Raw genomic sequence first — 21696 nt, 5'->3', positions numbered from 1 at the left:
ATGTGATTTACCAACATAAAAGCATGTCACCTTCTTGGTCTTCTTCCTTGAGGATTATGACTTTTTAAAATCATTATGACTTTACCTCTAATAAAAGACACTTTTTATGTGTTATATTTATTGTTTGTCAACGTAATTTGTTTATCATTTAGTTAAAAGTAACAAGATGAGACAATGAAGAAGTTAGGAAGAACCCAAAAGATAAAGACAAAATTAGCCTTATATATAATATTATTATTATTCATTTTTATAACTCTTTATGGTGTTTGGTGATTTTGCATGATATAATTAAAAGTTATTTATATCTTTTAACACGTGGTATATATATATATAATTCCATGATATGTAAAAAATTTAAATATAAACCACTTCAATAAAATATTGTATCTCACTTTATTATCGGAAGTGAGATCTTGTAACAATTGTGATGTTGGTTTATCAGCCTTTTATTGTATTAAATACAATTTTTAAAGAGACAACAAGTGAGTCAATGTGAGTTAAATCATTTATATTTTCATAACTTATGCGCCTATAGCACCTGTCTAGCGATGACGATGCTCCATCTACGTGGATGGCAGCTTCGATTTTAATTAAATCTTTTGTCTTTTTGATGATGATTGAAAAGCAGTTGACTCACTAATGAAATTCAAACCATGCTTGATCAAACTATAACTCTTTCAAAGGAAAAGCTTCAGATGTCCACTATATGTATATATATATATATATATATGGCTGCATTTTATATCAAGGATAGATAGAGTAGTAGTAGCCCTTACAATGGCCACTTTGTTGGTTAATGGATGCCCTAATTTCTTATCTTAATTTTTTTTGATGTTACACATGCTCTCAGTACTTGCAATGTTAATGTAAGCATCTAGGTTTTAGTGGGTGGTTATGCTGAGTTTGTGACTTAATTTATCAAAGTGAAATTATTAATTATATCATTCATGTGAGGTCATTAAGTCTCAAATATAGGCTTTGTAAAATTAGAATTACTGCAAATATATGGTTATTAATTTTAAAACTTATTGAGAAATTACTTAGTATCAATCAAAATATTGTAGAGCTCACTCAAAAATTATACATAAGTTTGCCAGGTCATATCGAATCTTTTTATTTGAAATTAATAGTTGAACTTTATTTTACAAAAATAAACAAAGGGAACCTGAAGTTTAATATATATTAGGTAAAGGACAAAAACCTACTCTTTATCTAATATAACTAAAAATCAAATATGTTATTAATGATAATAACAACCATTACCACCTATAACAAACTACTAGACTCAACTATTTAAAATCGACTACATATATAATTTTTCACTGGTTGTTGTGAGTCATAGTAGCTGCTAGCGCACTAAATCAAAACCAATATCAATCATACCATTTCTCAGAAACTTTCTACTAAACATTTTTAGGTCTCACCCTTTCACAAATTTCCACTTGATAAGCTCGCTCCTGCTAAGAGAGTCAAACTCAGCATTTCAGTAGATGCCCATATTATTTTTAATCAATTCTTTTCTTAACTTATCAAGAATAAATGTCATTCTCTAATCACTCAAATAAATTACCTGCTCACATAATAACGTCGCTTCAAGAGTGGTGCGTAGTGAATCGTACGTAAAGCTCTTTTCATGAAAGACTTCGGTGCCGCAAATTACTTTATCGCAACAATATTACAAACGCTAAGCTTTATCCCAATCAAAAATCTGTAATTACTTGCATGCAAACTTAATACCACATCTGTATGAACTTGTTTTCGATTTCGTAAAATTAGGTTTATTCTCATTTTCTTGCCCTTAGTTGTTATAGTTACTAAATTTGGGTTTTCTATTCAACTCTAATAATATTATTAACTTAGTCCAAATAATAATTAACCTATTCCTTCATAAATTGTAAATCAAATGGTTCTACTTAATATTTATTTAAGTAGAACCATTTGATTATCCACACTAGTTCAGACTACTTTTGTTTTCAAAAGTAGCTTTTTATTATGTACATCATATCTATTACTCAAGATTTTCTATTACAAACAATATAAATCTTAGGGAAAAAGAAGATATATGAAGTTCAATAAACCAATTTTCAAAACGAATGTATGAAATTCACTAGCAAAACCCTAAAATGTTGGTCAATTAGCATTGAATTTCATCAACTTTTGTAAATATCAAAAAGGCATCCTTTTTCATTTAGATAAATTTTACCAAGTTAATATTGAGCAAAATATGGAATTTATGAACATAAGAAAAGGTTTGCACCATTATATCTCGCGGAATAAAATCCCCATAAAAATAAAAATATATGTTATGCAAAAATATGATCAAAAGAGACAAGAAATAATATTGTTAAAACTAAGGAATTAATATTTTGATTTTGAAATGTTTCTACTTAATATTTATTTATATATATCTCATATATTTTAAAAACTTTGATTCACTACAAATACGTAACAATTTTTCGTGGAAATTAAACACAAACAATCGTGGACAAGTAAAAATATATACGTCTCAAGTTCTTATCTTATGGATTATTATTTCAACATAGATTTGATTTAATCAAAACAAAAATTCTCCAATAAAAATTTTATCCAAACAAATATGAAATTTATTTATCATTGATCCATTTAAAATATGAATTTTTACACCAAGTTATTTAACAAAAATTTAACACAAAAGATCTAACAAACTCGAGATATTACCAGATTCGATTCGGTAAGAGTTGACAACTCCGTCAACCCGATACGATCATCGCTAGGCTCAAAGACAAAAACAAACGAAAGAGTTTTCATGTAATTGGGTGTTTGCAATTTGACAATTACCAAACTTTCCCATCCAACGGTAAACACTTTCACACCAATTCTCTCTGAATCACTTTCTGAGTCAAGTGGAAAGTGATTACAGAGAGCATATTATTTTTAAAGAACCAAACGCTTGAAATAGATTCGGCCCCTTTACTGTAGATAAAGAATACTTACATCATACCAAACGCCTCCCCTAACAGTTCATATTATTATTGATATTATAATATTGAGTATATTAAATTGGGCTTGAGCTCACAAAACTATTTCATGGACTGGACCCGACTGCCCAAGTATAGCCTCCATGTCTTGAAAAATTATCAATTTATTCGTTTCATGAATTTGTTTTATTTTATCATATCAACAAATAATAAAAATACGCACACCATGCTAAACAACACATCAGGATAATATTTCAAATTTTACTTTCATGGATCAAATCGAGAATGGCACTGTGTAAAGAAAACTATTAGTAAATAAATGAAGCCACTGAAACTTTCGCGGCTCATTTTCACTTTGTCGAATCTAACGACTCTCAATTAGGACCGAATTTAGTCACCTCAAAACTTTAATTTGATTTCAACCCAGGAATAAATCGTTAATTTCAACAAATCGACATGCGGCCACATTCAAAAATCCAGCCTGTCCCTCCCATCGACATACATTATTTACCATGATGAGACGCCCACGCCACTCGAAAAATGTACCCACATCATCTGGCATCCGGAGGCGAGCCATTCTGATTTACGTACGTCGAGTCTAAATCAAAATCGAGCCACCGAATCGATGCTAAAGCCAAAGATCAGCGATCAAAACTGAAATGACGCAGTTTTGTTTCTACCGACTTTACTATTTACTACTATTGCTTCTACTCATTCCTCACATGCTTCCTTATAAACCACACCTTCCACCACAAACATATATAATAATAATAATAATTTATCTTATAATTGATCACATCACATGAAAACTAGACTTAATTGAAATTGAAAGGAGAGGATGGAAAGAAGACACAACTCAAAGTCCGGACTACATTTTATTTGGTGTGACTAATCCATGTGTCTTGATAAATCATGAATTCATGAGTCGGGCTTCATCACGCTCAAGTTGAATCTCACGCTTAACATTCTCACACAACACTTTTAGCGTTCATACTAGACCATATTATAGTATATATATGTGTATATATAAATATATTTCTTTTTATTTTATTTGTTTATTTATTTTATTTATGCTTTAGCATGCGTGCCTCATTCTATCTATGCCACTACTGTATGGCTCTCAATCAAGTCATCTTCTTTGATTTCTATTTTCACTTGCTTCACCTTTTCCATGCATTTATTCATGTTTGTCTTGAGCTTTTTCTTGTTTTCATTTTCTTTGCTAACTTTTGTATACATATCAACTCTTTATATATAGAAAATAAAATATCAACTTCGTCTTTGCTATGTTAGAATTATTCTAATTTTGTTTTTATTATTATTTTTTAACAAAGAATTTTGTTTTTGTCATATATGCTTTGAATTTATCTTTATTTAGTATGTATTTTAATTCAAAACATGACTCATAAAATGTTTTCTGATAAAATTTGTAAAATTAAATTATTTGTGAATACATAATTATGAATCCAATATACGATCGTTGGAGCTATTTCGACGTACGCCACACAAAATAAAATAAGATCGATCAACAACTGAGGAAAAATAAATATATTCTAACACCATTTATATAAATAACAATAATATATAGATTGTTTTGAGTCTAATATGGTTTGATTAAATCATCAATTAAATGTAGATCAAATTGATTAAATCAAATCAACAGCTTGCCTATCATGTATGTGCCATTGTTTTGCAAATTGTTTTGTTGTTTTTACTTTTATTAATTATTGGTTTATATATCTAAACAATATTTAGTGAGTTGAGTAACATCATGCATATGTAATTATGAATGTCACAAATTAGAAATTAATTGAACAATTTCTAGTTACCTCAACTTGGCATTTAGAAACTATTTTGTTGTTGAAGACAATGAAGTAAAGGCTTTTAAAAGCCCAATTGGAACATGGAGCCATGGACACACAAGAGAACGAGAAAAAAAAGGGATATGTTAAATAAATTGAATAATTATATTTCTCCACACTCATATAATATTTTTACTCTGATTATATAAATTTAGCTATTATTTAAAACAAATTTTCATCATAATAATATTATTTAATTTTTAAATATTATAGATATTAATTTATTAAGTACATACATTAAAGATATGCAGATATTGAATATATTCTAATAATTATGTAAATTAAAGTACGGGTGTGAGATATATTTGATTTTATTTTCATTATGGAGATTAATAGGTCACAAACATTTTTTTCAATTTTCCTCCTTGTATATATATAGAGATATATAATAAGTCGTTATTATGTAAAAATTAATAATTTATAGTTCATTTCTATTTTGATGATAATTATGACGTATATATATATATATATATATATCAAAGAGTTTCTATTGGCTTCTGTATAGACATAAGAAAACTTAATGATTATTTCTGAACTTGTAAGGTATTATTTTGGTACTAAAACTCAATAAAGTCATCAAATGTTTATTGTTGAATGACTTGATACAAAGTTTCATTACTTTAACTAACCTTTGAAATAAGAGACAAATACATTAAAAACGTAAGGCAACTTCATCATTACCAATTTATCCACTATGCACTACATTTCCAACGCCACTTAAATATTTATAGTACCAATGATACAATTAGTTCTAAAATACATTTAGCCTTAATATCAAAAGTACTCTCTCTATTAAGGGCATATGTGTATAATACTAATCTTTATTGATTTGATTGAATGAAAAACAAGTTATCTGTAGCTTTTTCAAGTTCAAAAACTATGTTGGTTGAGGAAAATAGTTCATTTCTTTAAAAAAGTTTTTTCATTGAGAATTTCACTTTGAATAATCATCAATAAAGTACAAGCTCTAGTAGTACTTCAGACAAGAGATTAGTTGAGAATATTATAGTTCATTCATGATGGTTTTGAAACACAAATCTAATTTCAGTGTTGAAGTTTATGAGTTGATCTTATGGTTGGGGGTTGGTGGCCAATTCATATATGATTTTGAACAAGAAGGTATGGTTGAATACATTAATTTTAACTCATTTTATTATTTTATCGTCAAATATCTATCTTTTGTATTTCATGAAAAATAATAATTCTAGTTTTCTAGATATGATTTTTTAAGTATAATTCTAAAATAAAATACAATATAATTCGTCTATTCATAAATTTTTAAAATTGGAAGCATTGAACTTCAATACTTTTTTTTGTTATTTTTTAGGGTTTTTATTAAAATAACAAATAATCAAAGTATCTAATTACATTCAGCAATAACAAGTCAGAGTTTATCCCTGGTTAGAATTAAATTTTTAATGGAATATAAGTTGGAATTAGAAGATTTTCAGTTATTCTTATTTATAAATATATATTGGTTTTATAAAAAAAATATTCAATATAATTTTTTCACATAAAAACTACTCCTATTTAAGTTAAAAAAATAAAATAAAATAAGCTTTATTTATCTAGGATATGGATATGGGATTTTTCATATATATATATATATATATAAATGTGGATAATGTACATGTTAGGGTGTTGGGTGACCCGAATGCCAGTATACTATGGCGCTGTTGACAAATATAAATTTGAATATAAATTATTAGTTTGTTGGAGTTTGTCCCTTTATAAAGTTGATGTACTAAATAATTATTTACAATGCACTTTAGAATTATTGCACTTTTCATATTTTTTAGAAGATATATGTAGTACACTTAGAAATTGCAGTACTGTTAAAAAGGGTCTGATCACACATAAGTTTCTCTCTAGTTAGAAGAACTATGAATCCAAGATTAAAATTAGCAAGAACATTTTGTCTCATTGATCAAGCATGGACATAAAAATTAGTAATATAAAGATAGTATTAGTCCAATAAATATAAAATAACATAGATATGGATGACATAAATGATGAGACAAAGATGTGATTGAATGATCAACTCATTCATTCATTCACAAAGTTAGAAATCAGAGCATAAACATAAGCACATGCAACCTTGAAGAACATTTGTCATCTGTATATATATATATATACAATCTTTTTTCTTTTGAGGAAAAGGTCTCTTTCTTTAGTTCTTTCTTCCTTTGTTTCTTTAAATACAGGCCTTAGAATCTTAAAAGGTTGATTGTTCTATATGGACAGAGAAAAGAAAATTAAGAAAATAAAAAGAAAAAGGAGTGTTAATGTGTAAAAGAAGAGATGAAAAACTGTAAAAAGGCAGACAAAGGGACCTGAGCACTATCCACATAATTATTAGTCAGAAAGAGTGAAGCAGGTACAACCATTAGCTGTAGCTGCTGCTGTTTTCTGCTCATATATATATATATATAATGCATGCCAGAAAAGAGAAAAGGGGGGCAATTTATGGTTGTGGTGGTGTTTGCGTGAGTGTGTTGTCAGTTGAGACAGATAAAAGGATTGGAGCTTTTGAAAGTTAAATTTGGTATGGGATGAGAGTTTATGATGGGATGTTGCTGTTGTTGTTGATGATTATGATAATAATGATAATGATGATCCTCAATTCTTTCCTTGTTGGTTTCTTCTTCTGTTCTTCATTATGTATGCGCGTGTGTTATATTCAATGTTGTCAGACCCGGCCCGGGTAATGACCCGACTAAACCCAATGGTCAGAGGTCAATGGGTTCGACCGGGTCAAATCGGGATTGAATCGGGGTCAATAATTAAATATAAAAAATATTTTAATAATTAATAATGAGCAAATATAATATTAAACCCATAATTATATTATAAAAACCTACTCAAATTTGATATTTAAATTGATAAATAACCTTATATACAGTAAAATTTTCTAATTATGTCATTTATTTTTATATTTTTTAAATATTTACAAATTTAATATATTAATATATAATTATCGAACTTCTCTCGGTGTTATTTATTTATTTATTTATTTGTTTATTGATTGATTTCATTAAAATAAATAAGAAATTAATTCACTAATTCTTATATCTCAATTGAGTTTTTATTTTGTTTTTAATTTATATTTTTATAATAAAATTACACTCGTTTATTGTTTTATTTTCTTAATAAATTAAATTTTTAGAAAGTATTTACATAACACATTAATATATTTTATTTTTAAATGTTAATTTTTGTTGGTATGTTTATGATATATATTTATATATTATAATTCTATTTATTGATTAATAATTATAAATTAATATTAATAAATATACACGATTTTGTTGTTTTTAATGAGAAAATAATAATATTGTAAAAAAAAAAATTAAACATTGTGACCCGTTTGACCCGGCCGGGTCAATCGGTTCCTGGTTGAACCACCGAGTCACCGGGTTAACACCGGGTTTTTTAATACCCGGGTCAATGGAGTATACCCGGGCCGGCCACATGGTCGGTTCCTGGTTTTTCCGGTTGAACCGGCCGGGCCGGTCCGGGTCTGACAACCTTGGTTATATTCCATTATTTGGACTAGCGCTTTGTTATTAGGGATGGCAATGGGTTAAGTCGGGTACATGTTTTATCATATCCGTGATCCGTACTCCATTACCCCAGCTAAGTATACCCGAACTCGAACTCGAATCCGAGCGGGTTTTAAAAACCCCAACTCACACCTGCACACCCGATGGGTAATCAGTGCACTGGGTATACCCGCCCCGTACTCCATATTAAAAATTAATAAAAAAATATATTATTTTTATAAAAATAACTTAAAAAGTAATTATAATTTTTTATAAAATAAAAATAAAATTACTATAAAAATTACAAAACTAAACAAAGAGGAAAAAAATAAAAACCCTAAATTGTTAAGTTGTAGAAAACATATTAGTGTATATATATATTTTTATATGTATATATATTATATAAATACTTTAGTAATTTTAATTTTGATTAGAGTACGGATCGGGTATTAGAATTCTCATACCCCACCCGCACTGCTTTTCATATAAGTCGGTTTTACTCGACCCGATCACGAAACTCGGTCAATTGGGTTTTACCCATCAAACTCGGGCTCGGATGAGTCGATTTGGGTATTATTGCAATCTCTATTTGTTATCTCTATTTCTAGTTGTTTGAGATATTCCATTATTTGGACTAGCACTTTGCTATCTCTATTTCAAGTTGTTTTGAGCTTTTATCTACATGCATGCATACATGTATGTATGTGTATGATCATGTAAATTATGCTTGATTTACATGAATGTATGTATCTGATCATGTAAATTGTGCTTGATTTACATGTATGTATGTATGTGTATGATCATGTATGTATGTGAATCACATCCGAATATTCATTTTGATAATTTAAATTAAAAATATTGCAATTTGATTGTTGAGCCAGATTGGATAATTGATAGATCAAACTTTCATTTGAGAGAAATAAAATATCAACTTTTTTATTCAAAAAATAGTTTTTATAATATATTTTTATAATAGTGACAACTCACAAATGTTCAACTTTAGATTTAGAAGTGAAATAAAGTATCACACTTTATTATAAATGTGTTGTCTCTCTGTGACAATCTTTATTCTAGATTATAAATTAATGTAAATATATTTATTTTAGCACCGTATAAACATTTTAATTGATTGAATGAATCAATATGAATATTTTGGTGTCATTCACTAAGTGAATGTTTTTTTAATGTCAAAATCAAAATCAATATTTAGATTTAGTTCATAAACAAATTATGAAATTTCATCCTATTTGTAAAAGTTTTGTTGGTGCTAATGGAATTACTAGGCTAATCTCATATCAATTCAACCTAATGAGGTTTTGTGTACACCAAAAATTCAATTGAATTTTGTTTTATCAATTTAGGTGAGATTATAAGTCATCGTGCTTTGGTTGTGCTTGATAAAGATGGTTGAAATTAAAGTTGTTTTTTTTTAAAAAAAAATTTATTGGTTGAATGGTACTTTTGTTTTTGACTAACGTTATTTCAAGGTTCATTTGTATATTGTGCATATTTTAAAAGTCTGTCACCTAAATTTAATTTAACCTAATTTGAAAAATAACCTAAGTCAAAAGGCCTTGCACTCGAGATTCTTTAGAGAAATATGGTGATCTACACGCACATGAGCAATAAAAAAAAATTATCACATGTCATTTTTATGATTTGCCGCATCAACAATTAGATTTATAAGTTTATAACCAAACTATGCCTTGTTTAAACATATATAAGGGTTTTATTATAATATATACACATATATATATAATTTTTGCTAACTATGTTGTCACTATTGTATTCAATTTTTAATATAATATAATATTTTCTTTACTTATAGTTTTTCCCGAATTTAAGTTTTCATATAATTTTTTTTTTAATTTTTCTTTAATTATTCCTTTTAATATATATATATATATATAGATTGATAGATTTGGTTTTTTTAAGAAAACTCTGACTCTTAACTTTAGTGCCTAATGTGGAAATTGCCAAAAACTCTTTAAGTTTGTAGAAATGCTAAAAAGCACGATTAGTTTTGCTAATCACTAAAAATCCCCTCCTTTTTAAACTCTATGTTTTTCAAACCCCAAACCCGTCAGAACGGATGTGAGCCGGAGTGAGTTTCAAATTTTTGAATGAAAATGCCCTTGCATGGGGAGTCGTGGGCTGCTCACATCTCGGCGATTTGAGAGGAAGTGGGCGGTTTCCGTAGGGGTAATCCAGAGAGGCAATTGTTGAGCCTTTACTTGCTTTTTCTCGACTCACGTCTTGACTTTTCCATTTCCGAAGTTGTCTCTACTGCGAAGCCTACGTAATTGGCATTTCATCGCCTTTTCCCTTTCCACTAGGTATCTCGAAGGAGAAGTCCCCGCTATGACTAGTTGGCATTTCATCGGGTTGAAATCTAAGGTATTGAGTATGGTTTATGTTAAGCGATACATTACAAAGAAAGATTTTTCGGTTTTGTTTTGTGCTCCTGTTTTTGTTGGAAGATATTGAAGTCTGCGGGGATTTCTACGTTGAGGGTTTTGTTAGTCTCGAGGAGATTTCTCATTGGGGTTTTGTTTTGTTTGCAGTTTTTGTATGTATACACTATCGAAATAGTTTTTCGATTGTTATGATTGTGTAATATTTATAATGTACATTTCCCGCTTTCGATTTGATATGGTTTGCGGTTCTGAAGGAGGTTGACGTTTAAGAAATGAGATGTTCTGAGTTTAAAAATTTGTTGTCTCTGTTTAGAAATATTCTACGTCTACTGTTTTAAAAATGGGTCTCTGTTTAACATGTTTATATCCTACTGTTTAATAAGCGAGGTTCTGGTTTAAAACCTTATATTTCCGTTTAAAACTTTTATATCGATCTTGCATGTTGAATTTGTTGTTGTTATTATGTGAGCTTGTGATTATGGCGGTCGACCTAGTTAATGGGCGATGCTATTTGACACGGTTGTGGAGACGCTTAGGCAGTGAAAGATAACATGACCACTCGACAACGAGGAGATTATTAGAAGGACACGTTTGCGGTTATTTGGTGGAAGCTATATACCAAGAGGGGCCCTTCTTGATTCTCTTTTGCAAAGATGCGATGGTGCGCGCAATAAATTCGAGGATCGGGGAAAGCTGCTTGCGAGTTTGGAGACCTCGAGATGTGGCCGTCGTTCTTGGTAGCGTTGCGATGAGCGGCATGATGGTCTTCGGAAGAAGAAAAGCGGTCGGTTCGAGAGGGCGGTATCTATCGAAAGACCTACGAGAGGCAGAGACTCCGTCGAGAGCACTACGAGTGCGACTTGGTCGACGGAGGGAGAAGAAATAATTTTGTCAAACTCGATGGTGTACCTCGTAGGGGAACGATCCTCTTCCCGAAATACATCATGCTCGGTTCGAGCCCGCGTCGTTGATTCGTCGATGATCTACCCGCCCGTGAGGCGATCTGCGTAGGCGCGGGCGCTTACAAGTGGCTTATGGAGGATATTCCTGCAGCGGCCCCGAGTGCGAGATAGATCTTGTGGGAAGAGACCAACCGCGAGAATGCGTTAAGGGTTGCTCGGTCGCGCTTAGCGTGCGGTTTCTGGTGGCCTTAGCGGGAAGAAAGTCCGTTTCGTGAGATCGAGGATCTGTGTGCTACGGTGAAAGTACTACGGGAAGCGGCGGCGGTAGAAAGCAAACTTGTCGTCGCTTTCGATGGAAAAAGGGTAATAAATCATTAGACTGATGTTTAACGTAAGTCTTTAATGTTTAAACATTTTATTTAGCGTTTAACTTTAGTATTTACCGTTTTAAAACTTATTAAATCTTGGTTTAAATATTTTTGTTCTCCGGGTTTAATTATATTCTATAACGTTTAAATATATAAACACTACTGTTTAAATATAGTTTTTATAGTTTAAAAATGAATGATTTAGATGAAAATTGTTTGGTTTTACATATGTTAGTTTCACTGAAATTTGATTCCGTGAATCTTTGAGAGAAAAGAAATATTTGTTGGGGGCCAGACGAAGCGGATGGATACCGTTGCTCGGGAACCACTTGCTCGGCGGGATGAGGAAGGCGACCTACATCGATGCTTGTCGGGCCCGGGCCGCTTCTCCTACTTCGACCCACCGCGCGCACGCGTTGCTCGGCCGGAGAAGCCACTCCCCTACCGTGGCGGTTTGCGACAACCCCCACCCGCAGCAACGACGATTTCCGATTGTAGCGGACCCCCAGCCATGGCGGCCCTCAGGCCGTGGCGGCCCGCGGTGACATTAGGCGAAGATGTCGCTGCAGCTCTTATCTGAGCATACTGAGATATTGATGACGGAGTTTCCTCGGCTTATCGCTCGTGTTGATGTGGAAGGGCGTTCTGCCATTTCGCCGTCCCTCGAGAAAACTGAAGCACTTGGAGACGAGCAGGCGTCGGGATTTGGCAACGGCAGCGTCGTCGGGAAGGTCGTTCAAAGTGACCCACATTCGAAGAGACTTTGCGAAAAATAGGAGAGCAATAAACTGTCTCTGTCTCCTTGGCCGTGTCGATGAAAGCATATGACACCATCGGTGATGATCTTTGTTGTTGAGGAAGGACATCGTAGATGATGTGGTCGTTCTTGCATTGTTGAGAAGGTCGTTGACTCTCTTCTCGATGAAATCCTCGACCCGAGTGGGCCAGGTCTCGAGATGCGGCGTCAGATGGAGACCAGATCCACGAAGATCGAAACAGAGTTAAGGGTGTGTCTCCCGAATGATCTTTGTTAGTCGTGGCCGCGGTTGAGAAGATCGTCGAATCGGTTCGTAGTGGCTGGTAGTGGTAGACGATCTTGCATGACGGCGAGACCTGTGATCCATGACAAGAAACCAGTATGTAAGGATATCTGCGGTTGATCGTTTGTCGCCGTCGTCCCAGCGTCGAAGCCGGACCGCGATCCCGCAACAAAACGACCATGTAAGGATGTGATACTGCGGTTGATCTTTGTCGCCCAGTAGATCCCGCGTCGAGAGGAAGATCTTTGGCTGAACTGAGCCAGAGCAGCGAGAGAGATGATCGAGGCGATCGAAAATTGGACTAGGGACGGCTCGAGGAAAGCTTTTTATTCAGAAGAAGAAGAAATGGGTTGGCACGAGGTGCGTCTTATCAGATCTGACGAGGAGTTGATGAGGATCTTCCTCAGGCTGCTTTCTATGGACCGAGTAAGTGTAAAGTTTTTATGATATTGTTTAAAGGTTTTATTATAGTGTTTAGCTATTACCTAATAGTGTTTAATACCTTTATGTTATCGTTTAATTTGTCTACTTAACGTTTAATTATATATAATATCATGTAACAATTGATAATATCATTTAAATATTTATAATATGGTCTTATTATATCTTTTATCGTTTAACTATTACCACACGCTGCTTGAGGGGAAGGAGATGGTCGGCGATGATGTGATGGAGCGCTTTCGTATGTCATATCTGAAAGTCGTTTGACGAAAAGTCAGTATCCTTACAAAGCGGCGCCTCCGTCACCAGACCCCTTCTTGTTGTTTATGTCGAAGCGGAGGACGGCCACACTGTACGCGATTATAGGCTATGATCGGGGATCTTGTGCATCTGCATGAAGTTCAAATTAGTCGTCCTCCAGATAATCATGAATGGCCATTCCAGTATGCGTCGTCTGCAGACGATGATAAGACAAGAATCTGAGGCGTTATTCTTCCGTGTCAAGAGTGCGATAAGGGCAGCGTTGGACATGAGTAAGTTCTTTAATTATGTCAGATTAATATACATTTGGTATTTAAATCGGTATTTCTAATCTCGACTTGCATATCTCGGCAGTAGGAATCTATTCGACGTTTGTGTCGATATGGAGTTCAGCGGTCGGCAGCAATAATGCCGCTCGTCTGCGGCGCAGAAACCTCGCGCCCAAAACAAAAGGCGTCGATTGCGGCGATCCGTCGTGCGGTTTATCGAGCGAGTACTTTGGGGTGAGAGTTACGGCTACATGAGACAGAGCGTTCCTTACCTCGGATGAGGTATATTACGCGTACTTAAGGAGGGAGGCGGTCGGCGTCCGGCGTGACAGAGGGGTACGTCGCTGGCGGGTTAAAGTTTTGTTTTTGAAGAACATGTCACTGTATATCACGAGATATCGATTTTGTTTTCGAATGTAAATCACGGGACAAAATTCGATTCATTGTTTTACGTGTTGAAGAGCGTGACTTGTATATCTTAATGTAAAATTTTTTGTTTGTTTTGAATTGTAAAAGCGAGTTAAATTCCATTCGATTTCGTTTCGTTTGTTTAATTTTACGTTCTAATTGTGTACATTTCACTTTTCGTTGTTTAAATATACTATATATCGTTTAAACATCGAGTTGAAATATTTAATCTGATGTATCAGTTTAAAAATAACAATGTCTACATTTAAATACGTTTAATTACGTTGTAAAGAGTAAAGTTTAAATATGAAAGTTGCCCATCGATACGACGATATTTCCACTGTATCGTCGAACTATTCTGATACCGTCGTGACAGTTTCGTTACTAAGATCTACGATTGTGACGGATCATGGCGGTGGTAGCTGATGTAACTCGCGGACATGGCAGCTTGCGACTCGATCCTCTTTCGTCTAGAGCCGCCCAGACTGCCTTCTAAATCATGAGGCGGTCATGAAGCAGAGCTCACGATTTCGAGTGCGAGGCTGTCGTCGTCGGGTATGGGGAATATAAAGCTTCCTTGTACGCGGTTTGTAATTGTCGGCGGTGAAGTACAGCTAATAAATCGATGTCGTTGGTGTCATGCTCGTTATTGCTGCTTGTGAGCGTGTTTTGCGAGGATACCGTAAACTTGCCGCCCTTCGGCGTGAACAAGATTCGATGGCGAGATCTACGGAGTTCTTTACTGCTGGTCGATCAGCCCGTAATGATCGTCGACGGCGATGACACCATACGAAAGATTTGGTGTCCTCGACAATGATCTCTACCTTGGAATGTATGTTTGGGCTAAGTAGGGTCTCCCGTTTGTTCGCTTGCTCGCATGGGATTTCGTAGCATGCGCGTCGACTTGAACACTGGCAAATAAGGTTTAAAGCAAAGGCGGTGATGGTTAAATAATTCGTAAACATGTTTGAACATTATTGTAAATATTTAAGCGAAAGGATTAATATTTAAAAGTCGGATAAGTGTAATTAAACAAAGATTGAGAATGTTTAAAGGGTGACACTAAATGTTAAGTGTAAACCCGACGTTCCTGAGACCTTATGGAGTCGACCCGTTTTAAATCAGCGGTAAATGGCGAGCTTCCTTGATCGAGCGTTGAGCGACTCATCAGCGTTTGAATACATCTCGCTGAGCGATCGCCTCCGAGCAGAGATAATTCGACCCGATGTGCCGTATCAGGTTTATTAATCAACGGTGATGAGCTTGGTGATGTGGCTGCGAGTTCGTTCGCGGTATCGTGAAATCTTTGGCGGTGGATGCCCGCGCTGATCGGAAGCATATAGACCCGGCACTCCTCCCTCGATGCCTTCCCAAGTCGGCGTTGGCTTTTATAAAATTGGCCTCGAATATCGAAGGCGGTATGCGTGTGGCGGCGAAGGGAAGACTCTCGCGATTGCGCTCACAAGGCCCTTGGACTGTCCAGAGCCTGAAATGTAATTATCTCGTGATAATCTCCATCCTCGTATAAAGGCGTCGCCTAACTTAGATATGAGACGAGTCCAGATTGGCGTCGGTCTCGTTATCGACTATCTCGAAAGGCGGCGTGGAAAAAAACCATTGTTTCCGTCTTTTCACTGTGCGCGATGGTATACCCGATATTTTCTTAGGGAGGTGTGTACCATCGAGAAGCAAGTGACACGCAAGCCCTCTTGAATCCCATGATGCCGTGATTTGAAAGAAAAGAATGCTGCGTTTAAAAGCGATCGCAGTCTCTTTCCGCGATCGCTAGCCTGCTAGGGTTGTCTCGCCGCCTTATCCACATGCAAGCAAGCGATCGTGGTTTGGAGGCGTCGGCTGCGTCGAGGACCGCTTTGAGGCGTGCTCTTTTTCCCAACCAAGCACGCTTGTATGGTATGTGGACACCATGTTGCGCATGACGTATCGCCCACGAATGTCGATGGCCTTATCGAGGGCGGTCGTGAGACTTCCCGATCACTCGTGCGCTAACCCGTTTTTGGGCGGCTTTCGGATCTGACGCCGAACCTATACCGCCCACCGTAAGTGTGTAGCGGGTTGATTGTCTTGATTACGAAAGTATTTTTGTTATACTCTTTTTGATGCGTAAAAGGCGCTGATAATGACCATCCGTAGCATTCCACGATCGCTTTGCGATGTTTTTCGTTTTTTTATGAATTTGAAGTCGAAAATTCCTTTTTGATTGCATGATTTTGAAATACGTCCACGAAATGTTGACAGCGCGTCAGCGTTGTCGATATCCAGACAAGCACTTGAGAATGATCGGCGAGGAAGGAAGACATCAGCCAGTCGGGTCGAGTCGTAGGGGGATGAGCTGGAGCAGCTCGCGAATGCAATTCCTGCCGATACTTGAGTCGAATGAAAAGATCGATATGTTAAGCGGAGAATATAATGTTTAAGTGATAATGACAATATTTAAGCGTTAAATTAAATACTTAGCGGTTAACTAATAGCGTAAGCGACTAGTCTGAGATTTTTAACTAGTGAGCGGACGTATTTAAACACTAATGACCCCGAGACAGTGGAGCGATTAAAAGAGAAGGAACTTCTGACAGGTAAAACTACGTTTTTCGTTAGGATCGGCGATGGCACATTTTTACGTCTCGACGACAGAGATCAACTACAGCACATTTGAAGATGGAGTGCGCGTGGCACGTCATCTGGAAGTCGGCATCGTTTTTCTATTAGGTGAACCGTTTTATATCCATATGGTGTGATGAACTTAACCACGACGATAGAAACTTGAGACCACAGTAGCTCGCGAAATCTCGTAACACAACTCCCGAAGTGCGGGCAGTGAACATGGCGCTCTTCACTCCCCGGTTGAATCTAGCGATACCGCAAAAACTCTCCAGTAATATATCGGTAGAAAAGCCGAGTAAATCTGACCGAAATGAAATGAAGAGACAAAAAATAAGCCGAAGAAGAAGAAGAAGAAGAAGAAGAAGATGTAAACAACAAAGCGGTGGTCGGATAGGCGAAACAAAAAAAGTGCGTATATATATTCTTGTCGCGATGAAGACAAAAAGTGCGTAGAGGTTAGACTAGGCGTGATGTGATTGGGCGGTATTTTTCACTCCATCCGAGGCGAAAAAAAGTAAAAAAATATATCATTTATCGCGATGAAGACGTATTAATAAAGTCGCTTTCGACGTGAGTGTCTGTTTAAGCGTCGAGTATTTTATGTTTAAGCGGATAGATATAGTGTTTAACATAACGATTCTAGGTTTAAATAAAAGTCTCATATCATATAAATAATCAGTAAACCGTTTAAATAAAGTTATTTAGCTGTTTAAAAATATATGTTATTGTTTAAATTGAATGCTTTCGCTAACTGTCCAGCGTTGAAGATGGGTACCTCACGAGGTCATTGTTTAAAACGTCTTTATGTATTTTTTCTTAAACATCGTTGTCGTTGTTTAAAGAGTAACTAGAGTATTGTTTAACTTTTTCTATTGTTTACCGTTGTCATTGTTTAAAAGAGTAACTTTTTTTCTTAAACACGTTGTCATTTGTTTAAACATATTTCATATTTTCATTGTTTCGATAGCGTTCTTTTGTTTCCCACATTGTTTTTTTACTAGGTCTACATTTAAATTTCAAAAGTTCACATTCAAATAAGCTTGTTTCGTTTTATTTATAAAAGATTTACAACATCCTCTCGGACTTTGATCACTCACGACTCGACCCTTGTATAACGAAACAAGTGTACATGCGTTCGAATACTTTCGCGGCGGTTGCGTAACATGCTTGCGTCGACTTGAACACTGCTGACGTCTGACATTAAAAAAAGGTTAAACAAACACATTCGTAAAGCGACTATTAATCGATGTGTCATGGTGGGACTTAGCGAAGATCACGATAGTTAAGCACGAGCGTAATGGTTGTCTGTTTGACGTAATGTTCTTAAGCGGTATGAGAAGAGTCTCAGTGATAAATATCGACCCGTCTTAAAAGATGTTTCCGATCTCACTCCTCTAGAGAATCCTCCCATGATCGCGAAATATGTGAAAACTTTCTTTTCTTACCCAAGTCGAAATGCTCAAGCAATTGCTTGCCGTCGTCCAGCTTTGAAGAATCCTGCGTATTCGAGGCGATTATGAGAGCATTTTCGACTATGCGAGAAAAAAAGATAGTTTAACTTTGTTGCGTGATTGACGGCTAATGATGTCGAGATAAGGAAGAAGGTTCGCGAAACATCCTTTTCGGATAGAGTGGTTATCCGTGGGAAGAGGAGGGGACGAGGAGGAGGAGGAGGAGGATGATGAGGGGACGGCGAGTGGTTGTCCGTGGGGAGGGTTCTTCACAGTTATTTATGGTGTGAATTCCAGCAGCGGTGACTCTTCGTATCCAGAAAAAGTTAAGCCTGCGATGGTAGAGCGTTGGTGATGAGAGCGAGCGGGTGTTCGGGATATTTATATTCACGTGCGTAAAAATTAATGGCGTTAATTCTTATCTTGCGGGATCTCTAACACTCTTGCCACGCCCATGCTACGCTGACAGATTCGGATCGAAGCGAAAAAGATCTCCGTTTCTGTGAGACTTTGATAATTTGACGTTAATATTAATAGTTATACATGTAAAGATAATGTTAAGCGGAGATGGCGAGTATTAAGCGGATATGACAATTATTAAACATATTAGTAATATATTTAAGCGGATAATAGCAAATAGTTAAACATTATTTAAACAATAGTTCTTCTACGTCGTAATACTGACTTTACTGACCATAAGCGAGAAGGCGACGATGGCAGCATCTTTGTGCCTCGACAATAAAATCGACTACTACTTTCGTTTTGAAGATGAAGTGCACTTGAGCCGATCCGATGGAAATCGATTTCATTTTACGTTTGAGAAACCGATTTATATATTTGGTATGATAATGAGGAGAACAACAAGATGTAATGCAACTCCTTGGCGTTGTCTATCGGAAACCAAGTGAGCCGTGAAAGGTTGAGCGTGATGTTATTTTGCGCTTTTCGCTTTCCCACCATTTTCAAGGCCAAAAATGGGATTTCACTAACGTGGGACGTTTGAAGTGAGCGGTGGGGGTAAAGGGAAGTTAAACACTATGGAAGAAATTTGTCCGGGAGTGTGTAAAAAGTAGGAGGGGGTTTTTGGGAAGTTTTGAAAATTACGAGGGGTGAACAGTAATTTTCCCTATATAAATATGAAATATGATATACTAATTTATGTTATGGAATTGTTTTTTTATTTTTTTATCTATTTTTAATATTTTTATATGTATTTTTAAATTTTTAACATAATTCTCAATTTATGGGTTTGGAAACATATATGTTTCCTTTTTTTGTGCTAAAAAAATTAATTATTTTAATATTTATTTAATTTGTAGTTAAGAGTATCATCACAGATAAGCAATGGCCCAATAATACTGAATGTGGATTGTGACATGTACTCAAACAACTTACAATCAATCAAAGATGCATTGTGCTTCTTTTTTGATGAAGAGAAGGGACATGAAACTGGCTTTGTGCAATACCCTCAAAATTATGACAACATCACCAAGAATGATTTATATGATAATTCCCTCAAAGTTATCAACAAGGTGATCAAGATGTTTTAATTAGCATTTAATTAACATACATATAATTAAAACACTCTCAATTAATTTTATGTTTTTGTGTTTGTTTTTTTTCATTAGGCAGAACATCCTGGATTGGATAGTTGGGAAGGAACACTATATATTGGGACAGGGTGTTTCCATAGAAGAGAAGCTCTTCAAGGGAGGAAATACAGCAAAGGTTACATTGAAGATTGGAAAAGAGGAGTTGATAGAAAAAGTGTGGATAGTGCTAGTGTTTTGGAAGAAAAAGTAAAACATCTTGCTAGTTGTACCTATGAGTTCAACACTTTATGGGGCAAAGAGGTATCTCTCATCACCCCCTCTTCTATTATGTTCTTAAGGGTTGAAGTCTATTTTTGGTGTTTAGAATTTGTCATATTATGTGTTTAATTTAATTTTATTTTTTTGGTGAGAAGTAAAAAAAAAAAAAGATAATTAAGGATAGAAACTAATGGTTATGTTAATCACACACATTAGTTATATAATGATGTAAAATAAATCTCATGGCATGCAGATTGGTTTGAGGTATGGGTGTGCAGTGGAGGATATTTTAACAGGGTTGGCCATGCACTACAATGGATGGAAGTCCAAATTCTTAGACCCTGAAAGAAAGGCCTTTTTAGGAGTAGGTCCCACAATGAACAAACTCTAATCCAATTCAAGAGATGGAGTGAAGGCAACTTTCAGATACTCCTGTCAAAGAACAGTCCTCTTTTATTTGGTTACCAAAAAATCAAGTTTGGTGCTTGCATGGGCTACTCCATCTATGGCCTTTGGGCTGTTAACTCATTCCCAACTCTTACATACCTTCTCATACCTCCTCTTTTCCTTCTCAATTGCATCTCCTTATTCCCAAAGGTATGTCTCTATATTAATAATCAATATAATCTAGCTTGCAAATATATATGATCATCAGTGTCTAACTTGTTCTTAAAATGTATCATAATTTAGGTATCATCTCCATGGTTCATACCATTTGTTCTTGTGTTCATTACTAAGCATGTATACAGCCTAATTGAGTCACTATACTCTGGTAATACTTTCAAAGGGTGGTGGAATGCACAAAGGATGTGGGTCATGAAAAGAATAACATCATTCCTCTATGCCTTAATTGACAACATCTTGAAGCTCTTTGGTGCATCTAAATTAGCATTCACCATCACAGCCAAGGTCAGTGATGAAGATTCCTCGAAACGGTATCATAATTTAGGTATCATCGGCACTATTGCATTGATCAATGGTTTCTGCTTCTTTGGTGTAGTCTTGAGAATGATACTGACTGAAGGTTATGTTGATGGTGCATTGTTGATTCAAGTGGTGCTCTGTGGATTAGTAGTGGCAATCAATGTGCCAATCTATGAAGGACTTTTCTTACGTAAAGATAAGGGTCGCATGCCATACTCTGTCACCTTTGTTTCACTTGGAAATTTCAATGCTTGTTTGCATGCTTAGCATGCATGGTTTAAGTCTGGCATGAATATGTAAAGCAAAGTAGTTCATGTGAATTGTTCGTGGTTTTTTTAGATGTCTTCACAAAGCTGCCGCTAAGATTAAACCTTTCTGTCGTATTAACTCTATCAACCCCGATTCCACTTCCTTTTTTTGGGAC

General features: G+C 35.1%; 1 protein-coding gene across 1 annotated transcript; it reads left to right on the top strand.

The window, feature by feature from the left end:
• The first annotated feature begins 12644 nt into the window (after nt 1–12644).
• Nucleotides 12645–21422, top strand: LOC120255842 (cellulose synthase-like protein E6). The gene is given in 7 exon segments (XM_039263620.1): nt 12645–12779; nt 19857–20069; nt 20166–20390; nt 20602–20722; nt 20725–20945; nt 21039–21283; nt 21349–21422. Coding segments are annotated over 7 exon segments (1182 nt in total). The 3' UTR covers nt 21371–21422.
• Nucleotides 21423–21696: the final 274 nt, after the last annotated feature.

This window comes from Dioscorea cayenensis, chromosome 3 (assembly GCF_009730915.1).
Source record: "Dioscorea cayenensis subsp. rotundata cultivar TDr96_F1 chromosome 3, TDr96_F1_v2_PseudoChromosome.rev07_lg8_w22 25.fasta, whole genome shotgun sequence".
NCBI classification, from domain to species: Eukaryota; Viridiplantae; Streptophyta; class Magnoliopsida; order Dioscoreales; family Dioscoreaceae; genus Dioscorea; species Dioscorea cayenensis.
This window is presented reverse-complemented; position numbering and strand designations above follow the sequence as displayed.